Below are 22,771 nucleotides of genomic sequence, written 5' to 3'. Positions count from 1 at the left end.
ACGCGGCTAATCTCTGGACCAGTCACAATCCAGCGTTCTAACATGGCAGGGAGATCTGTGAGACCAATCACGCCACCAACTCCTTCTCCTCTTTTATTGGCCTGCTCATGTGCGTGATCAATTGGTATGGATGAGAACTGACGATTGCTTCTAGTTGTCATCTAGTGCCCCACTTCAAACTCCTCCTGGATGATAGCCGGAAGAGCTTCTAGGTCTCTGATAAGGACAGGAACCCACCGAGCATAATTCTGGTGATCTAGGGCAAAGAATAGGGGTATAAGCTTTTGGAGAGTAGCGACCATGAGTTTGAACTTGCGCTCCCGATGTGACCGTATGAACATGAATATGAATTGTTGGTACTTGTGAATGAGTAGCCAGAATTGCACTGTTGGGTTCTCCCTGTAAGCCACTGAGACCCAATCCTCAAAGGTAATCTCAATTCCACAGTCCTCATAGGCTCGTTTCAGAAGGCTGTCGAGCACCACAATGGTAACTTGGTGAGAATATCGTGTTCTCATTAGGTTGAATGCTTTCAAATAAGATTTGGCTGCTGCCTCTGTCTTCGTCATTCTGGCTTCTGTCAGGGCTTCTGGCCATCCAGACTCATGCAAGAGATCGCCCATAGTGGCCCACAAAGCCATTTCGATGTGGAGCCTTCCCAGCATCACCAGAAAATTGTCGTCTGCAAAGATTTCAGGGAAGGTCCATTGCATTTTCTTCATGATGTCGTGAAGTGGCTGGTCCACTACCAATACTGGAGGTTGTTGTGGGTTGAGGTACTCAGTTGTTTGTTTCACTTGGTCCATTCCATGTCGAATCATTCCTGGTGTAGCTGCATTCTCATGGAATAGTGGTAGGAGGGCTTCAATGCATTTCTGGTGGTCCAACGGCATCTGATCGACAAGCATGGTATGAAGACCACATGATCAGAGTGACTTTCTCTGTCTCCAATTCCACGTGCAGGTTGGCATGTAACAATCATCAATCAATCCACAGTCATCAATGCCTGTTCATGCTGTTCCTCCTTATGGAATGAACTCGTGGACAGTAGCTGCACATCTTTTACCGGAGGTTGGGTGAGAAGATTTCGGCCTACAGGTTTGACAATCGTGTATGATTGAGGCAGAATGGGTCCTCTGATGCCTGATTGTTGCGCCCAGGAGACAATTTGTATAGGGTCTTGGCCACGTCATGGATCTGTGACTCAAATTAAAAAGCAAGGCTGATTAATATGAAAATAGTCATAAAATAACATGTTTTTTATGGATTTATCCTGATACCGTCAACACGGTGGCCTCTAGAGGCAAAATACTTAGAAATGAAGTTGCTACTCTTCATCACAAAGCTGCTAATATGAAATATGTTCAGATCGGATCATCCGTTCAAAAGTTGGAACAAAAGTAATCTTTTGCATCAACTTGAAATGACTGATTGTCCAGGTACCCCACTATAAAAGGTAGCCAGAAAGTGGTGGGCAGTTTTGTCAGTGTTTTGTATTTTTCAAGAAGTTCCTCAAACATGCATCGTGTGTCTGGTACTTTCTCGATGTTCCTCATGCACAGACATGCAGATACAGACTTTTTTATTGATTTGTTTCTGTTACATCACAATGGGTGTTTGTCATGTGACTGCACAATGTCCTGCTTGTCCTCCAGGCATTCTCGATTTGGTGGTACCTTCAGGGTGCAAGGACTGAAGTCGGTCTCTGATGAAGATATGGTCTACCATCTACCAGTGCAAACGGTCTGCTTGTCATGGACATCTTATGATTACCTTTTTCTCTCCTGAGTAAACCTTTCACCCATCATTGTGTAACTCAAGGGTGGTTACGACTTACTACATCAGTCTTTGGAAAGATTTTGAGGATGGTGGAACCTATGACCTTTTTTTTTTTTTCTTTTGTAAATGTGAATCATAATTTGGCATTCAAAATTGGTCGATTTTGAAATCAATTAGTTGAACATTCTGAGTTTTTATTTTTCCCATCTACACCAAGATGATTTCAGCCAGATTAATTTTGGGTGTTTTTGTATGAACTAGCAGAGAACCTATCCTACGGGCAATCTTGTTCCAAGTGTGTAACAGTTTTCTGACACACCCCTGTATTTGGGTGATGTATAGGGAACAGACCACTGCCACAATCACTCTCGAAAAAAAAAAAAAACCTCGGCTACAAAAATGAAATAAAAACATCGTGGTTTTATAACTTGAATCATTCTAATTGTGCCCATCCCCTGGGGTCCCCATTCCCAAAGGAGGAATACGCCAAGATGGGTGGAATTCTTTTTTCAAAGCTTGATGGAATCAAATGAAACTTGCACATGCACAACATCAGCGTGCCCTTATCAATCCCTGAACGTTTCAGCTTCCTAGGTCAAATCCTCATGGAAGAGTAGATAATGCATATACAGTGCATTCAGAAAGTATTCAGACCCCTTCACTTTTTTCATATTTTGTTATGTTGCAGCCTTATGCTGAAATCGTTTAAATTCATTTTTTCCCTCATCAATCTACACTCGATACCCCATAATGACAAAGAGAAAACAGGATTTTAGAAAGTTTTGCAAATTTATTAAAAAGAAAAAACTGAAATATCACATTGACATAAGTATTCACACCCTTTGCTTTGACACTTGAAATTTAGCTCAGGTGCCTCCCATTTCTCTTGATCATCTTTGAGATGTTTCTACACATTGATTGGAGTCCACCTGTGGTAAATTAAATTGGGTGGACATGATTTGGAAAGGCACACACCTCTCTATATATAAGGTCTCACAGCTGACAATGCACATCAGAGCAACAACCAAGCCATGAGGTCGAAGGAACTGCCTGCAGAGCTCAGAGACAGGATTGTGTCGAGGCACAGATCTGGGGAAGCCTACAAAAACATCTCTGCTGCATTGAAGGTTCCCAAGAGCACAGTGGCCTCCATAATTCTTAAATGGAAGAAGTTTGGAACAACCAGGACTCTTCCTCGAGCTGGCCGCCCGGCCAAACTGAGCAATCGGGGGAGAAGGGCCTTGGTAAGGGAGGTGACCAAGAACCCGATGGTCACTGGATCTCTGGATCTCAGAGCTGAGCTCCAGAGATCCTGTGTGGAGATGGGAGAAACTTCCAGAAGGACAACCATCACTGCAACACTCCACTGATCTGGGCTTTATGGCAGAGTGGCCAGACGGAAGCCTCTCCTCGGTGAAAGACACATGAAAGCCCACTTGGAGTTTGCAAAAAAGCACCTAAAGGACTCTCAGACTGTGAGAAACAAGATTCTGTGGTCTGGTGAAACCAAGATTGAACTGTTTGGCCTCAATTCTAAGCGTCATGTCTGGAGGAAACCGGGCACCGCTCATCACCTGCCCAATACCATCCCAATGGTGAAGCATGGTAGTGACAGCATCATGATGTGGGGGTGTTTTTCAGCAGCAAGGACTGGGGGACTGGTCAGGGTTGAGGGAACAATGAACGGAGCAAAGTACAGAGATATCCTTAATGAAAACCTGAAACAGAGCGCTCTGGACTTCAAACTGGGCCGAAGGTTCACCTTCCAACAGGACAATGACCCTAAGCACACAGCCAAGACAACGCAGGAGTGGCTTAAGGACAACTCTGTGAAGGTCCTTGAGTGGCCCAGCCAGAGCCCTGACTTGAACCCACCCAATCCAACATCTCTGGAGAGACCTGAAAATGGCTGTCCACTGACGGTCCCCATCCCACCTGACAGAGTTTGAGAGGATCTGCAGAGAAGAATGGCAGAAAATCCCCAAATCCAAGTGTGCAAAGCTTGTCGCGTCATACCCAAGAAGACTCGAGGCTGTAATCCTTGCCAAAGGTGCTTCAACTAAGTACTGAGTTAAGGGTCTGAATACTTTTGTCAATGTGATATTTCAGTTTTTTCTTTTTAATAAATTTGCAAAACTTTCTAAAATCCTGTTTTCTCTTTGTCATTATGGGGTATTGAGTGTAGATTGATGAGGGAAAAAATGAATTTAAACGATTTCGGCATAAGGCTGCAACATAACAAAAAGTGAAGGGGTCTGAATAATTTCTGAATGCATTGTATACAATCCATATGCCATAGCCCCATTAAATATAGATGGTCACTTGTAACACCTTCAAAATTCACAAAAGTATATCGTCTGCCTGCGTGGATGCACGGAATCCCCAAATCACCCTCTTCCCTCCCCCCCGCCCCTCCTCCCCTATTACCAAATCTTTCTGTCATCTGTCAAATCATCTGTCAAATCATGTCATCTGTCAAATCTCCCAAATCTGTCAAATCTTTCCAAGTTCTGAATGTCTGCACTGTTCTCTTGTTAGAACAATAGGTTTTTATCAACCAAAAGCTAACAAAGGTGTATTAATTGCTTTGGGGAGTAAGGTTAAGCTGACATTTGGGGGCCTCTTCATCGGATCAAATAATCGTTTGTTTATTTGTTCCTTTTATTTTTTTATCGTAGTTTTTTCTCCTTTTTCTCCTCTGATTAGACCCTTCTATACCAAACCTCAATAACCAATGGCACCTCTGATGGGTACAGCCAAGGAGGAGGTTCCTGCAAGTTTGATTTGTCTTTCAAGTTTTTAACGATACGTCGCCACTCAAACAAAAGACGTAATATGTACTTTTCCATGTGGCATTACATATTTTCCCATGAACTGCTGTCAATACAAAGTAAAATAGCTGAAATCTGTGTATTGCAGCGCGTGTTCATCTTTACTCTATACATTTTACTTGAACAATGTCGTTGAACTGAAGGAGGAGATTTTGACGAAAAACAGTTCTCTCCAAGCATCTGCCATTTCTCCTCCAAATCATGCAATATAATGACGTAGTTTTAAAAATCCCCTCCCAGGCCTCAATAAACTTCCAACTTGGGTGCTGGGTGTCTGACTGGGTATGTTTTGCTACTCAAGTACCCACAATTGGCCATTCAAAGTGACATCCCATGGCTGGCCTACCTGGTATCAATTGTCTTTTAAGTATGGTACAAAGGGATCTCTAGAGAACACGAGTGCCACATATAAAGCTTGAAGTTTTACTTATGTTCACCATCGAATTCTCTTTATTTAACTGCAGTTTGACAGCTATAACCACGATGTGGGAAAACCAGTGAAGAGGCGTCCACGGCGAAAGCAGCTTGCACAAGAGGTGCAACTTCAGAGGCGCTCCGCTCTTAGTGTCCGATTTTTCCTGCAAGAATTCTGCCATGAATTCCTGGAAAACTGTTACAATCGGATCATGTACACTGTGAAGGTATAGATGCATCCTCTTGCTTTTTATGGCTTCGCAGCTGAAGGTGCTAGAGGCGTTAAGTTTTTGAGAGGTCCGTTCCGGCTGTGCTCCAGTACGTGCATGCACAGCAGATTTTCTGTTACCGCGATAACACTTGAACCACTGAAGGGATTTTGACCAAACTTGGCACAAGTATGGACTTCTTTTGTATGCAGCACAAGGATGTGGGGTAGCATCATTGGCTGAGGGCATGGCTGTGCTGCTGATGCAATGCCCTCTGTAGGGCAGGAATTTGGAATATGGTTAGGGTACCTGCAATAGCTTGCCTACTCTTTGCTAAGTATCCAGTGGGATCTTTAACATCCATTAACTAATAATGGCAGATAGCACGCTCATTTAACATCCATCTGAAGGATGGCACATACACTGATTAATCACTCTGCCTATGAAACACCAGGACGACAGTTTATATCTGGGTGGAGATGCGATCCCATGCTAGACAGCTTAGAAGCAAGTGGGTGTACCTCTTGGCCATCCTGTCAGCCCGAAGTGTGTTCTATGATACAAAGATGAACTGATTCAGTGTTGGGTTCAACAGGTCAAAGGTCATGTGCCTTTTGAAAATATTTTTGCAGATCACAACCCGAATTAGAAGCATGTGATGTTTTCTTTCTTTTAATTATCTTATTGCTTCTCTCTTTCTCCATCTCCTCCTCTCCCTCTCCTCCTCTCACCGTCTCTCTCTTCCTCTCTCCCTCTCTCTCCCTATCTCTCTCATGTGACATTTTAATTTTTCATGTGACCTTAATTGAATCAAATGTAACAGTGGGTTGACATCTAACGTGGGCGGAGGAATATCCATCCACGCATTCGCGTCAAATTCTCTTTTATAGTTTGTGTATTTTCCAGATTAAGAAAGAAGCTGAGTAATCTTTGAAGGTTAAATCAACAAAGTGACTTATTGAAAACCTTTCATGCTTCCAGCAAATATCTGTTTGGTGAATAATTATCTGAACAGTAATTTAAACATGAAAATGCTGTCGGGTCCACAATGGCAAACATGGCATGTTATGGAGTCGAAAATAAGAAGTGCATAGGAAGGGGTTACACATTTACATTTACAGGGGTTACCCAGCCACACATTTGAATACTCCCCAATTCTCATCTCCCAACAGCTAAATCAAATCGCCGATGGTAACAAGTCAAACACGATTATAAACACCGACAAATACCAGGTATATCACCAATTGATCCCATTTAATTAATTACATACAAACAAGTTTATATCTTGGGATGTGATCCACAACAACGCGTAACAGTGCGTGAGGTTGCCAGTCAACGGACAGTTAATGTTGAGCAGTTCTTGAGGAAAATCCAAGGTCTGAGGAAACCAATTACACTTCTAAATGACACAATCCTCGAATGTCACCAAGGGTGGATGTTGATGGAAGGAATCCACAAAATGTCCACAGCACCAGAACAAACCACAGGAAGTTCGCAAGAGAAATAACCTCACTCCATGGCCTGCGGTAAGGCCTCGGGGTAACAGTCAGTATAAAGGCACTGATAAAGGATTCAGCATGGAAGAGAGTAATGGCGTCACCACTGGCAAAGCAAGCCGTCCAACAACGGAAGATGCAGGTGGTGAAAAGAGAGTGATTGCAGCTGTATAACACAATGAGATTCCTCTGAGGTTTGGCCCAGATTCTTGCAGCCTGTGTTCCGTGGCCTCTTTGCAGTCACCAATCTATCCACTCTCGTGTGTCCCATTTTCCAAAGTTTTTACATTGGACCACACAAGATTTACCTTCTCTCAGTGGTTGAGGGTGATGTCACTTCAGGCGAAGATAAAAACTGACTGCAAAATTGTCCATTCAGTGAAACTCTGAACCACCACCGTAGCATCCACCAGTTCACTGTACTTGCTCCACTCACAGGTCTATCTATATTCAGGGTCCCCACGCTACCGGGAAAACCCCGGCAGATTCAAAATGTGTTTTCCCGGTTGGGAAAACAAATGGGAATGGCTAAAATACCAATAGTCTGGAAATTTCCGTGTTTTTTTTTTTGACAATCGGATGATGTCATAACATCTGGAAGCACTCACAAGGCTTTCAGAGCGGTCGGGAATGGTTCGTTATGTTATAGTGAACGAGACTTCTGGAGAGATCTGGGAATGGTCCATTTTATTACAGTGGCCGAGGCTTCTGGAGCGATCCGGGAACGGTCCGTTTTGTTACTGTGGACAAGGCTTCTGGAGAGGTCTGGGAACGGTCCGTTTTGTTACAGTGGACGAGGTTTCCGTAGAGGTCCGGGAACGGTCCGTTTTGTTACAGTGGACGAGGCTTCCATAGAGGTCTGGGAATGGTCCATTTTATTACAGTGGCCGAGGCTTCTGGAGCGATCCAGGAACGGTCCGTTTTGTTACAGTGGACGAGGCTTCCATAGAGGTCTGGGAATGGTCCATTTTATTACAGTGGCCGAGGCTTCTGGAGCGATCCAGGAACGGTCCGTTTTGTTACTGTGGACGAGGCTTCTGGAGAGGTCTGGGGACGGTTCGTTTTGTTACAGTGGACGATGCTTCTGGGTGAAAGTTTTTTACTTTACATTTTACATTTTACATTTTTTTATTAATTTTTTTATTTACTTTATTTATTCACATTACATTTATTTATTACATTACATTTATTTATTTTTATTTATTTTTACATTTTACATTTTTTACTTTACATTTACTGATTTACTCGTGGTCTTGCAATTGAAACTGCCATCGTCGGACGATTTATTTGTGGAGATCACATTGCAATTGCACGGTGAATTTGTGTTTCAAATGTCATTTTCATTGACTTCATCCAATCTCTTCGATTAACGTTTTAAATGTCTATTTGTTTGTGCAGAGTTCAGGTCCTATTGACATGAAAAAAAACCAGTCATGTTCCGCAACATCCCATATTCCTTGTTTATTATTGTAAATAAATTATTATTAATCCGAAGTTCAAATGCACATCCTTCCCCTCGGCGTTTCACGCGAGTCACCAAGTCGGCAGTTTCGAGATCGCCTCCTTTAAACATTTGGCTCATCCTCAAGGTCTTCCTTTCCTGGTAGAGAGGTTGGCATTAGCTGACTGCTATAGCGACTATATATTTTAAGCGCTACATAATCATGTTATCATGTTTGATATAATGGCGCACAGGATTATCGGCGGTCCGGTCCGTCATGTTCAGGATGGTAACTTGGGTGAGGTGAGGAATGACTATGGATGGGGGATGATTAAGAATGCTAAGCATTATCATTATCATTTCTTACCTCAATGTCTCGGATATGTACCAAGTTTAGACGTTGTGTTGGGAGATATGTCGGCTACAGTATTGATTTGACATTTCGATAAGAATTTTTGTCTTGACTTGGTAAACTTTCATAGCCGAGCAACCGTTACTCAGATCTTGATACTTTGTTTCATTTCGCTGTTTTTAATAATATATGCATGAAGCATTTGCAACCTCTTCTCGTGCATCAACATTTTATCATGGTATGTGTTACTGTTTGTGCCACAAGCTTGAAAAACTGATGATAATAACTTATTCACTGTATTTTCTGTAGAAAAATGTGACCTTGAAAAATGAAAATTTCACCTTGGGAAAAACTGAGAATTATTTCATAAGAAATGCGTGGGGACCCTAATTAATATTCCTCGATCCATCTGCACAATCCGCTGTTACCAAGTCCTCCAGGTCTGAGTTGCGGTTCGACACCCAGGCCTGACTTCTCTTTCAACTTCTCTCCCTCAGTGGAAAACTATATCTTTGTAAATCCAGGTCATGTGACCTCACTCATGTGGCTGCTGATGCCAAATGTTTCAGCCATTCAACAACTAACCACAAACAATTTTATACAGAGAAACTTTTAAAAATCATTTTCCATTTGAACCTGAATTTCAGTATGAACCACAAAAGTAAGCACGGAGCTGCTTCTTTTTTTCTTTTTTTTTGTATACTGAATTGAGGCTCGTGAAAGAGCTAACATTTATTTCACAAACAAATCAACCAGACAAACAAAATATACAAAAAGAGGGAGCGGAAGACAAGATGGGGAGAGAAGGGGAAGCACACAACCACAACATTTGAAAGCAGGGAGATGTGTGGGAGGAAGAGGGCTTGGGGGGAGGAGGTGTGGGAAGGGGGGTGGGGGGGGGTGGGAGAAGTATAAAACACAAGGACACCAAGGGCTTCCCGGACAGAAGTTGGTATTTCAAAAAAGTGGATTTGGGGTGAAATTAGCGGGGGTAGAAAAGATCAAGGTTTTGGATGGGGGAAGATAAGCTTGAGCTTGAGTTTTGAGCTTGAGCATTCTTAGTAGGTTACGAGTCTAATTTTTATTTATCAAACTCCAAAAGATTGGCTTGTGGAGCCTCTATGATTCATACAAAAGTTCTGGGTCAACACAAACTATACCTGGTCCTCCTTTTTCAGGTGTAAAATATCCAAAAAACAGTTTCATATGGAAATAGCTTATAATGTGGCATTCAAGAAAGAACGTTGGCTTTGTATAAATCATAGAGGTTTGAATTTAATGAGGTTAGACCGTTTGGCAAAAACCCTCATGTGAAGAACTTTATATAAAATCCGTTGTTGTTTTTATTTCAAAATTTTCTGTTGGATCTTGTGGTTTGGTGGTGAGGCTGGAAGTGGCGGGCATGGGGACTGTGTAAGGCGGGTCAAGCATTCTCCGTGTTCTCAACAGAACTCGCTGACGAGGGAGCAGGCACAAGAGCATGACGAAACCTATTATCTGTGGTCGCTCGCTTTCTTCATGGAGTTCAACCGTGTTGTGGGATTCCGACCTGAACTGGTGTCGGAGACTGTTCAAGTTCGCTCATTTCATTTTGTGGAACGGTGTCTTATGAACTGTTATGAAATGATGCTCGTGGTCAAAACAGAGGAAGTGGCGTGGGCACGTCGGTATGTATATGTCTTGCAGAACCTAAGTGAGAAGTTTATACACCATACCTGAAACCAAAACGATTGCTACATTTTTTTATCATTCTTTTTTTTTCATTTTCATTTCATTTTTTTTTCAGTGCAGAGATGCACTTAAGGAGCATATGATTGTGCTGGAAGTTAGAAAGGCTGATTCAACCAATATATATGGATATATTCAACCAATAGTCACGTGAAAAAGTAAGTACACCCCGACATTTATCACTACTTCAAATAGCTAAAATTAGAATCAGGTGCACCAGCTCAGGTGCAAATGATTAGAACATCGTTAGAGGATCTTGGAGGAACCTGTCTTATTTAAACCTCAGACATTTCGTTAGGTTTGCTCTTTGTTGTTGAAGTGTGTGGCGTCACCATGCCTGGATCAAAAGAGCTCTCTGAGGCCTTCAGAAAGAAGGTTAAAGATGCCTACGAGTCTGGGAAGGGATTTAAAAAGATCTCCAAACAATTTGAAATCAATCATTCGACTGTCCGGAAGATCATCTACAAGTGGAGAAGATTCCAAACAACTGCCAACTTGTTCAGGCCAGGCCGCCCCAGCAAATTCAGCCCGAGAGCAGACCACAAGATGCTGAAAGAAGTCTCTAAGATCCCTATAATGTCATCACGGGACCCACAGGTAGCTCTTGCCACTTGATGTCAAAGTGCACGAGTCTACCATTAGAAAGAGGCTGCACAAATTTGATCTACATGGGTGGTGTGCCAGGAGGAAACCTTTGCTGTCCAGAAAGAACACCAGGGCAAGACTAAAGTTTGCCAATGAACACCTAGGCAAAGACAAGCACTTCTGGAACAATGTGCTCTGGACAGATGAGTCAAAGGTAGAGCGATTTGGCCACAGTACCAGAAGACATGTTTGGCGAAAACCAAAGACAGCATTTGACCCCAAGAACCTGATACCAACTGTAAAGCATGGTGGTGGAAATATTATGGTTTGGGGCAGCTTTGCTGCATCAGGGCCTGGGCAGCTCACCATCATAGAATCCACTATGAATTATTCATTGTACCAGAGGGTGCTTGAGGATAATATGAGGCCATCTGTCAGAAAGTTGAAGCTCAACCGAAGGTGGACCTTGCAACATGACAATGACCCTAAACATACCAGTAAATCCACCAAGGAATGACTGAAAAGAAAGAAATGGAGGGTTCTGGAGTGGCCAAGTCAAAGCCCGGATCTAAATCCCATCAAGATGTTGTCGGGGGATTTGAAATGAGCTGTGCATCCAGCAAACCCCTCGAACATCGCACAGCTGAAAGAATTCTGCATGGAGGAGTGGGCAAAAATTTCTCCCAGTCAATGTCAGAGACTGGTAGACAGTTATAAGAAACGCCTACTTGAGGTTGATTCTGCCAAAGGGGGCAATACCACCTATTAGACCCAAGGGTGTACTTACTTTTTCCACATGTGAAATTTGCATTGAGGTTTATTTAAATTATACAATGGACTACAAAATGTAAATGTTTCATGATATTTGTTATATTATATCACCTTTATCTATCAATATTGTTGAAATGAAGATCAAATAGCTGTATGTTGAAATATGTTGAAGAAGTCAAAACTTTACATGGGGTGTACTTACTTTTTCACGTGACTGTTTAGTGTATATTCCAATCCATAATGGATGTACGAGTGTGTGTTGAATAGTAATACCTCCTATTCCTTTTCTCCAAAGCGGGTAAAGATATTCAAATGAAAAAAAGGGCAGTCTGTACTTTAGTTATTCCCGCCACAGGGTGAGAAGTTTCGTCATTCTGACACTAGAGGTCTCAGTAATACATCAGTTGAGAAAGCAGACATTCAGTCCTGTGAAGTGCTGATGATGAGAGTTGGGTGACTGACTGGAGAAGATATGACTGAAGGTTAGTGCTGGGTGAACCATTACGATCCTGAGAATAACAGATGGTCAATGGAGTACCACCGGATAACCAAGCCTGACTTGGCTCTGTCAAATTTTCATCTAATACCCAAGCTTAAGGAACAAATTTTGTGGAAAACAATTTTCTGCTGAAGATGATGTCAAGGAGCTCATTCAGTCAGCAGAATGCACAGTTATATTGTGATGGCAGCACAAAACTAATTGAACTTTGACAGAAATGTGTGGACCGCAGCACGTGGCGATTATGTTGAGAAATAAGTTTGCATCATGGTAGAATTGATGTTTGTATCTGTCTTTGTTTCTTTCAACTATCTTTACCTATTTTGGAGAAGAAGTATGAGAGGCATTGCTTTTGAACACCCTCGTATTTTGGGAGAGGACAGGCTTTACCAGAAATTTTACATCGTAATACAGTGAAATAACATCGGATTAAATCCATGATCTTGTACAGGACTATATTCATCCTTTGGCAATCATGTCAGGGCCATCCCACAATCTGTGTTGTATTTGGCAGCATGCATCTTGCACTAAGGGCGTACCAGGAGTTGATCATGACATTGAGCGTGATGGATGGATCTCCCAACGAGAAGATACGAGAAAGTGCCAACGTAATAAAGAGTAAGTTTGATGTCATCGTTTTGGTGGAGAAGTCGATGTGAATGAAGCTTTGCTTCCAAAACGTTTTGGATTAGCAAGCCCGTGGGCCCCAAGCTCACTTTTTGTTGCATCGTTTGTACCTCTAATAAATTTTTTATGCCTCCGCAATGAAGTCGCCGGATTCATTATGTTTTCGGGTTATCTGTCCGTCCGTGATAGACTTTCATTTCCGCAATAAGCTGAGAACGGCAGAAGAGATCCAAGTCAAACTTTATACAAGTATGTATAATGATGTAAAGATAAAAGGATTAGATTATGGGGTCAAGAGGTCAAAAGTCAAGGGTCTGGTTCGGTTAAAATTCTGTTACCACGCTAATTTGTGAACCAGTGATGGACCAAAATTGGAAAAAGTATATGTTATGATGCAAAGATGAACTGATTAGATTTTGGCATCAAGAGGTCAGAGGTGATGTTAGGTAAAAATGTGATACTTGAGAACACCTGAAGGGATTTTAATCAAACTTGGTACAAGAATGTATAAACCTTCATCAGTGCATCCAGCCATGATAGATATTATGTGTTCCTCCAAGGTCAGAGGTCATGTTAAAAATTCTTGTTAATGTGATACCCTTGACTATGGGATTTTAACTAAACTAAGTACATGTACCATGAAGCATATGGTATGTGCAGATTAAATATCGAGGTAAAATGGTCTTGAGGTTTTAGGTCAAAGTTACAGTAAGTGAAGACCTAATGTGGGCGGAGGCATATCGATCGACGTTGTGACATTGAATTATGTCCAGTTTTATATATATTTATTTATTTTAATTCTAAGAACGGGGAATGGGTATTGTAAGGGTGTATCAAAATCACTTGGCAGGAGCCAATCACAGTGCACCTAACCTCGCTCAGCCAATCAGCAATGTCTCTTGACTTGTCACCAAGCTACGCTAACCATAGTTCCGGCTTGCTTTGAGCATTTATTGATGTCAATAATGGAAGTTTGTGGCCAAAACATTTTTTTTGGGGCCCTGTACTGCCTGCGTTCTTGGCAAACAATATGGTACTATTTTCAACTTTGTGCAACCATTGGTTTTAGAGGAGACGCAAAACGACACACAGACATTGCATCTTGTTATATAGAAGTTTTGAGCTTGAAAAAGAAGATTATAATGACCATCCATGTACAATTCCAAAACCTGTTTCATTTGTACAGTGGGGAAGTCAAATTTCTATTTTCACTTAAAAATACTATGTGGACACTGACGGTTGTCTGCTCATGATTATCTTGATCACTGACGGATTTGATTATGCATGCATTAAAGTCGGGCATTCTGCACTTGATCCTGTCATGTGATCTGCACACATATCAGTAGTACTCATTTTTTTCTGAATATCCATAGTTGTGGTTGTAATATTAACGTAAGAAAGAGTATAGCATCCTAAGAGTCTCTGGAGGTGACTATGACTGTTTTCTCCAAATTGTGAATGTAATTGTCCACAGGCAACATATTCTACGTTATGGAGTACCGTGAGCTGTTTGTGACGCTCTTTCGTAAGTATGACGAGACGAAGCAGCCTTTGTCATTCCTGCGTGACCTCGTGGAGACAGCACACATCTTCTTCAAGATGCTGGAAAAGCTCTGCAACCAACGCAGAAAGATGTGTGTACAGGCAAGTGTGTTCAATGTACGCAAGCACCTTCACAAACAAAATAACGCACTGTGTTCTTACAATGCCCACATTTCTTCCCACAGAAGAAATATATTAAGCGAAAGAAAAAGATAAAATCGAAAACCTCAGTAGCCCCTGTTCAAGGAGAACTGACTGCCGAAGCAAAAGATCTCCTTTGGGACAAAATGTCGAAGGACTTGGATGCAAGCATGAAGGTGAGGACTTCATCAGCCTTCATTACTGTGTGTGCTTCATCAAGCCAACTGCACTTGTTTTGATTTTACTACAGTTGATGCTCATGAAGATGAATACTTGATAAGACCAATTTGATGAGACGTGCCACAGGTCCACAAGAGCTTCACGTTGCTGTTAGTGGGGTTCTTGTTGGGAGTCGATTTTTGAAATGCGCAGCCATTGGTCGGACAGCTGCCGGACCCCACCAACATTTGTCACTCCACTCACAATGGCACCCAGACAAAATAATATGGCTGCCATATTTGGTTTTCTGGTGGGCCTAAGACTTCACGCCTGTAAGCTTCTGTTGATTATACACTCCTTGGGTTTGTTGTCATATTTCTATTGACTTTGGGTCGAGTGTTACTCACGATAAGGTACCCCACAAATCGAATCGTATACAACAACAACAACACAACAGGCATTTTAAGGCCATTTTCCCTGCAAGAGCGGGGGTTAGCCTTGCGGTCCCCATGACAATGTTCTCCATTTTGCCCTATTTTCTGCATCTCCCCTTGTTAACCCCCTTGCCCGCATTTCTTCTTCGACCATCTTTAGCCAAGTCTTTCTCGGTCTTCTCCGTCCTCTACTTCCTTCTACATTCATTTCCATCACTCTTCTCAACCAGTCACTTTCATCCATCCTCAACACATGACCAAACCATCTCAAACTGTTTCTCTTCACAGCATCCATCAAAAATCGAATCATATTGTTGCGGTTTTAGAACCCACACTTTTGTAAATAAATAATTACTTGTAAATATGACATTAAAGGTTAAAGGTAGCACCCCTAGTTAGTCCACAAGCAACACGTAGGCCACCATAGGAACTCAGTTATTTCATTATTATGCGTTTTTTGTTAAGGCCGTGTTTCCAATAGTTGAATCTGCGTTGCATCAATTAAATAAGAGTGGGTCCCAATCCATTCCGTCCATTTTGCGACCTCCCTCTCCAAGCACTGCCATTACGCGCCTTGCCAGCAGCGTTCGCTGCCTTGGCGTTCGCTCAGGCCGCCATTGACCATGCGGTCAGGCTCGAGGAAAAAGGGGGCGGAACGCCAAAAACAAGGTGTGGCTTGTCTGGGGTCGTAAGTTAAGACTGTGTAGTTAAGACTGCCCTGTGTCCTTCTTCTTCTTCTTCTTCTTCTTGGACATTCTTTCCTTTCCTCTTCTTTTTGGTTTGTAAATAAATTACCTTGTTCTTTCTTGGTTTTACCTAATCCGATCGCATCTGTCCTTTCTATCAATTGAGTACCTGTGGCACGATTAGGAACCGCTCAGAATCGGGTTAGTCATTGGTAACGGCCTGAGTCGCGGCTCGCTTCGCTCGGCGTGTCCACTAACGCCGTGGCTCGGGCGGGACTCATTTCCTCGCTTCCCGGAAGGCGCTGGTAATTAGGTAATAGGAACAATTCGGCCTACCACCCTATTCAGCGCTGACCGGAAGTGACGTCATAGCTCCAGGACTCGGGACGGCCAACTTAAAGGACAAGGGGATTAATCCCCCCTTGATAAGGGGAGCGCCGACCCCCGAGATCCGTAACAATATGTCTAATAAAAATTACTAGCTTGCAAGCCCGTGGTAAAAAAAACCACGATATAAAAATAAAAGGAGGCCTTTTATTCTTGCGCTGTTTGAAAGAGCTAAGTTGTAGCGGTTATCATTATTATTTTAGTTAGTACAGACTTGGCATTTAATATGGAATATTTTTTTTGTGGGGGTGAACGTACTTTTCAAGATGTCTTAGAACCAAAAGTTCATTGGAATTATGTTGAAATTATTCTAGATTTTGTTAATGTGACCTTTAAAAGAAACAAAAACTACATTTGACATTTCGAAACAAATAAATTGATCCTTGAAAGTGATGTAAACTGATATCGAACTCAATTCACGGACAGTACTGTGTTAAACTTCTGTACGTTTTCCAGAAGTATTTCTTTATTTTGCACATTAGGCAAATTTTTTTTTAAACAAAAACAAAAGTTAAATTACGACTGGGATTATGGACAGTAAAATTACAGTTCAGTACTTCGTGTAACCCCCACGAGCATTCAGGAGAGCACGTACATGTTGAGGCATGCTGTTCACGAGATTTGCCAAGGTTTGGACAGGAACCGCTAGCCATGCAGTGACAATAGCCTGCTGCAATTCACGCACAGAGGTCGGCTGCTGGTCCAAGTGGTCGATTTGACGCGTTAATTCTGCCCACAGGTTCTCTATCGGATTCATATCCGGAGACATGGCAGGCCACTCCATATGCTCTACACCACGGTCAGCAAGAAAGTGTTGGATCATGCGAGCACGATGAGGCCGTGCATTGTCATCTTGGAAGACAAAGTTTCCTCAAAAGGCTGCACGACCAAATGAAAGCAATGTTTCTTCCAGAATGGCCCTGTACTTGAACTGGTTCAGGTTTCCATTCAGAACAACCAGGTCAGTTTTGCCCCCTGCATGAAAAGCAGCCCAAACGGTCACCCCACCACCTCCAGCTTGGACTCTTGGCACTATACAATCTTTGTTGTAGGCTTCATGCACTTGGCTGCGCACTCGGGCGCGGCCATCTTGACGATAGACCAGAAATCTAGACTCGTCACTGAAGATCACGTGATTCCAGTGTCCTGGCTGCCATTGACGGTGCTCTCTGGCCCACTGCAATCGGCGCTGGCGGTGTTGTCTGGTCAGGCGTGGCTTTCTCAGGGGACGCCTGGCACGATAGCCTGCTTGAACCAGTCGTTGGTTGACTAGCCTTCTGGATACAGGCACATTTGTCAGTTGCTGCCACTCAGCCCTTAGCCGATTAGCTGACTTGGTACGGCCATTGCGGACTAACCGGTGCAGCTGGCGATCATCCCTCCTTGTGGTTCTGCGGGGACGTCCTGGCCTCGGTATTGGAGTAGAGACACCCCTCTGAGCATTTCGTTTCAGGATCTTTGACACCTGACCTTGAGTGATGCCATACTGCCAAACAATAGCACGCTGTTTCATGCCGTAATTTCGTAAAGCCACCACTCCATGACAAACAGCGTTGTCGAGTTGACGGACCATCTCCAGAGGAAGCGGCAATAACTTTTGGAGACGTGCAGCAGTTGTTTTCCACTCATACAGAACGCAACAACCCTTGTATACCCGACTGTGAAGCCAATCATCAAGTGCACCTGTCCGTACATTTTGCCACTCCACCTGTGATATAATCCTGTTGTTGACTTCTTGCTGCAACAGACAATCAGTGACATGGTTCTTTTAACAAATAAATCACCAAAGTGTAAAAGAAACTCACCAGATTGATATACTGAGTTAAGAAAGTAAACCCAAGTCAAGAAAAATATATATATTCCATATTAAATGCCAAGTCTGTAGTTATATTATATTATATTAGTTATCATTTTTCCCATACGTTTGGATTAATTTGAAGCAACCTTTACTTGATAATAATAAATTTCCCATGGAAGTGGTTTAATTTTAAGTAACTTAATTTGAGCATCTCAGTGTTTCAGAGGGAGGGGAGGGGATTGTTGGAACAGACAGACAGCATTAATTAGCTGATTTAAAATATTGTATGGAGGGTTGTGAAATTTCAAAATAATCATATTTCTTCACAGAAAATATATTGCGGCATATTTCTTAAGATAAAAGAATATTAAAATAATTTGGAGCGATCAAAGCAGTGGTCTGTTGCCTTATACACCGCCCAGGTTCCATTTTTGGTCCGATTGAAAAAATTATACTTTCCATGTGGGTTTGGATTCATTTGAAGCAACTTTTGCTGAATATGTTTTTCTCTTCAAGGATTGTTTCAGGGTGGGACAGACAGACAGACAGACAGACAGACGGACAGATGGCATTAGCCTATTTAATTTTATATTTATATATATATATATATATATATATATATACATATATATATATATATATATATATATATATATATATATATATGTATATATATATGTATATATATATGTATATATATATATATGTATATATATATGTATATATATATATATGTATATATATATATATATATATATGTATATATATATATATATATATATATATATATATATGTATATATATATGTATATATATATGTATATATATATGTATATATATGTATATATATATATATATATATATATATGTATATATATGTATATATATATATATATATATGTATATATATGTATATACATATATATACATATATATACGTATATATATATATACTGTATATGTATATTTATATATATGTATGTATATATATATATATATATATATATATGTATATATATATATATATTGTTGTGGAAATGATAATTGTGTTCTTTTATTGCTGTAAAAATGTCACCCTCCTTCCTCCAGTTGTGTATAAAGGTCAAAGGGCGTCCCTTAGTTAGGTCATATACAATCACGTTAGCCAATCATAGAGTTCCTCCTTGTTGGTAGTTATTTCCTTATTCTGTGTATTAGGTTAAGGCTTTGTCTTCCATTAATTAATACTCCATTGCACCGAATTCAAATAGGTAGTATCCCCTTTCAATTTCCCCAGAGCCTCCATTGGATTCCCCTTTCCTCGATTACCAACTGAATTTGCCTCCATTGAGCACGCGGTCGGCTCGGAGAAGAAAGGCGTGTCTCCACCTCATCATAGAGGGGAGGAGTGAGCCAGCCCTTGCCGACCAACCAAGCACGAGGGGTTTGGCTTGAGAGGGCGGAGGAAGAGTGATCGGGGAGGTTCGAAAAGGTTCAAGGGTGGGGCTATATATAACCCGCGGGAGACGCCCCCACCTCAGATGCGCCAGAGATGAGTTCTGAGTTCTGAGAGAGGCGGCGGATGTGGCAGATGCGTGACAAGAGCAGTCCACCGGAGTTCAGTTCAGAGGAGGAGAGAGGGAGTTCTGGAAAGGAAAGAACATAGCCAAGGAGCACAAGGCGAATGAGAATCGGCATGCCCTGCTCGCGGTACCAACCAGCACTCGAAGGAACAGCAAGTGCGGGCACGCAAACCTCGACGTCCCGCGGTCCTCGGATCTCCCTGTCACCTGTTCTGTGAACCAGAGTGCGAGGAGCCGGAGCTGTCACCTCCAGCCCTGCCGTTTGCACGGACCTGACCCTTCCTCTCCCTCCAGCATTCGTTCCTGCCATTCCATCCTTCTGTGTACGTGAGTTTGTTCTGTGTGTCTTGTCCTGGGGTATAAGTTAAGCCTGTTTAGTTAAGCTAGAGTTTCACTGTGTCCTTCTGGTCCGTCCTTCTTTCTGTCTTTATTTTCGTATCCTTCCTTCTCCTTGGTTTCTTTGGTCTTGTAAATATTAGTAATAAATTATAGTCGTATTTCAAACCCTTTTTGTTCTTCTACTTCTTCACATCCGTCGTCTTTGTCTTTTACCCAATGAATACCTGTGGCACGATTTGGCCAACGTTCAGGATCGGGTTCGTACTTGTTAACGGTTCGTGCCGCGGCTGCCATCCGCTCGGCAAATTAACATCTTATCCGCGGTCGCGAATGAGGCTGTGCACCGGCCTTTCCAGAGGTCGCGGTGCAGCTTCAGGGACCACGTCGGTCAGTCACAAACGAGGGGACTAATCCCCCCTCGAGAAGGGATCCGAGGCCGACGTTGGGTTCCGCAACAATTGGTGTCGGAGTGAGAATCGAGGCCCGAACCAAATTTTTAAACATCTAAAAAAAAAAATTCGGTCAAAATTTGGAGCAGCCGAGATTGTAATAACATATAAATTTGAGTCGTGCCATGGACAATCAAGGCGATCGGATGCAGGTGGGGGAATTAGAGGGGTTCGGGGAATTCCCAGGACCCCAGGGAAGAAGTGGGAATAGTGGAAGAGGAGAGCAAAGAAGGTGCGGTCGCGGGGGTATCAGGTGCACAAAATGGCGGCGCTTCGCACATGGTTGCGGCAGTCGAGCCCGCGTTGTCAGCGGTCTGGGATCCATTTTTTGCAAATTTGTCAATTTTTGACCCAATGGAATGAGGAAAACAAAATGTATGCCCAGGGGCTCATATCCACCAGGAAAATTAACGACATGGGTGTTCAAATGACGAAGGAACGAAAAGAAATGAATGCAGAGTCAAAAAGGAAGATGGGGACCAATTTGGCAGTGGGGGAGAACCTTGGGGGCAGATCGGGCGAGCAGGTCCCAAGGGTGCACGATGAGGTAAAGCAGGTCGAGAAGCGCTGGTTGAGCGAAGCGGAGAAAAGCGCGGGTAAAATGTCGGGGATAGAGATCGCGACCCTGGGTATGGGGCAGCCGGCGACCGTTGAGGTAGAAGAGGGAATTTTATTAAAGCCAGCGGTCGTCAAGGTGAATAAAGAAAAAGTGCTGGGAATTGAAATTGGAGGGACCGGGGGCTTAGAAAAGCACTCACGGCAGGGAGGAATGGAAAATGTGCAAAGTCCCTGCTCACATCACGATGCTGTGCTTAATAACACCAATGAAAGTTTGCAGGTGGTGTTGGAGCGAAGGAGGAGGATCCCCCAGGTGAGTCGTGCTGTGTATTGTGCGGGGAGATTTTGTAGAAGGATGTTTGGCGACAAAAGAATTTTCGCGCACTTGGGATCGAGGAAGCATCCGGGCGTTGGTGAAGGGTCCCCTGTGAGTGGAAATGGCGCGCTTGTGGAAAAAAAGTGTGCATCGGGGAATGAGCGTGTTACGAAGCGTGAGTGTGAAACCGAGTGCGAGCGAGAATGCACGTCAGGGTGTACGGAGTGTGACACAGAGAGTGAGTTGGTGGTGGCGTGAGTGTGGAAGAGCCCATCGGAGCGCGTGAGTGGGTGGATGCAAGAGTGCACGCCCATGGTGAGTGGTACGGAGTACGTACCGAGTGAGGAGAGTGCGCAAGAAGGTGCGCGGGAGGTGTGGTGTGTAACAGGGAGTGCGTTGGTGGAATGGACGGAGTGTGTGGAATGTACAGACGGCGTTGGAACGCCGGGCTTTGTGAGTGTGAAACGGGTCGCGTGGTGTGAGCATGCAAGTGAAGCATCGACGTTGACCGGGTTAGCAGTTAGGGCGACGGATAGCGGGCGCTCGGTGCGCGGCACGCTTTGTTGGATGCAAAGCTTCGCGCGGATTGCGCTTTGTTGGATGCTAGGCCCCGCACGGTCGAGTCCGGGCCTTGGGCGAGGCGACCGGTCCGGTTCAGGGGCGAGTGGGAGGAAGCGGAACGGTGCCCCCTCGTGGGGACGGGGTTCCGACCGGGCGAGCCTCGGTCATCGGGCCTGGGACCGCAAGGATCCACGCCGAGATGGTGCGTGGAATCTCGGCCCGACCAAACCCCCTCCCTTGAACCGAAAGCTGGACGGATTCAACCTGCAGGCGACCAAACCACCCGAATTCATTGCTCGGCTTTGCGAAGCCGAGTTTTAATGATGTAACGACGCACCGAGGCTCAGATATAGCGAACGGTGATGATGATAGTGTTTTTGATCCGAAATTTAGAAAAGTGAATAGAATTGGCAGTAATTGGAAAATTTTTGATTGATTGCAATTGGATGAGCCAAATTGGTAGTGGGAGATGCCCGAGGTGGTGGGATGGCAACTCTGCCATCCCTCACAGCGGGGGCAAAGGAGCAATCGAGTTATGGGGTTTATGGCAGTGAAAACTAGCCCGGGAGGGTTAGGATATCGTGTGTAGGGACCCAGAGATTGACAATAGGTAACGGTAAGGTTAGGTAGTGACAATGATACCTGTCGTGGGGTCGCAGGTAGATTAGTTTGGATTATAATGACGAGGGAGCGCAATAGTTTAAAGGGGCGACTGGGAAGCGCAAGTTCCAGAGGGGAGTAGTTAGATGAGATGATGCCGAGTGTTTGAGGATCGAAAGTGGATTGAGCGTGGAAGTGTATGGAGCAGTGAGTGAACAACGATTGAGATTGCACAGGTGTGCAACTGAACAGGTGTATGGAGCATTGTATGAGTGAGTGATGGTGATGTGTGCTGTGTTGACCAAATGGTCCAGGAAGGAAGGAGGGTGCAGGTGGCACCAGGTGATTGCACAGGTGTGCAACTACAGGTGAATGGAGAATGGTTGTGTGGATTACATGGAGTGTGGAATATATGGAGTATGGAATGGATGGTCATGGAGTGAGTATGGTGGAAACTGTGGAGTGGAGTGGATGGTGCGAAGGTGTGGATGGGGGAAAGGAGGATGG

General features: G+C 43.4%; 1 protein-coding gene across 5 annotated transcripts in view; it reads left to right on the top strand.

Annotated features, from left to right (window-relative positions):
• Positions 1 to 22,771, top strand: part of TIMELESS (timeless circadian regulator) — a 120,752-nt gene that overhangs the window by 32,519 nt on the left and 65,462 nt on the right. For all 5 annotated transcript variants that reach the window (XM_078785145.1, XM_078785146.1, XM_068128690.2 and 2 more), the window contains exons 9-14: positions 1,656 to 1,743; positions 5,075 to 5,251; positions 9,972 to 10,189; positions 12,620 to 12,723; positions 14,207 to 14,376; positions 14,460 to 14,591. In XM_078785145.1, the coding sequence (XP_078641271.1) occupies positions 1,656 to 1,743; positions 5,075 to 5,251; positions 9,972 to 10,189; positions 12,620 to 12,723; positions 14,207 to 14,376; positions 14,460 to 14,591 (889 nt within the window). The remainder of the gene's footprint in view (positions 1 to 1,655; positions 1,744 to 5,074; positions 5,252 to 9,971; positions 10,190 to 12,619; positions 12,724 to 14,206; positions 14,377 to 14,459; positions 14,592 to 22,771) is intronic.

This window comes from Myxine glutinosa, chromosome 1 (assembly GCF_964187855.1).
Source record: "Myxine glutinosa chromosome 1, kmMyxGlut1.1, whole genome shotgun sequence".
Taxonomy (NCBI): domain Eukaryota; kingdom Metazoa; phylum Chordata; class Myxini; order Myxiniformes; family Myxinidae; genus Myxine; species Myxine glutinosa.
Note: the sequence above shows the minus strand (reverse complement) of the source record. Positions and strands in the feature narration are given on the sequence as shown.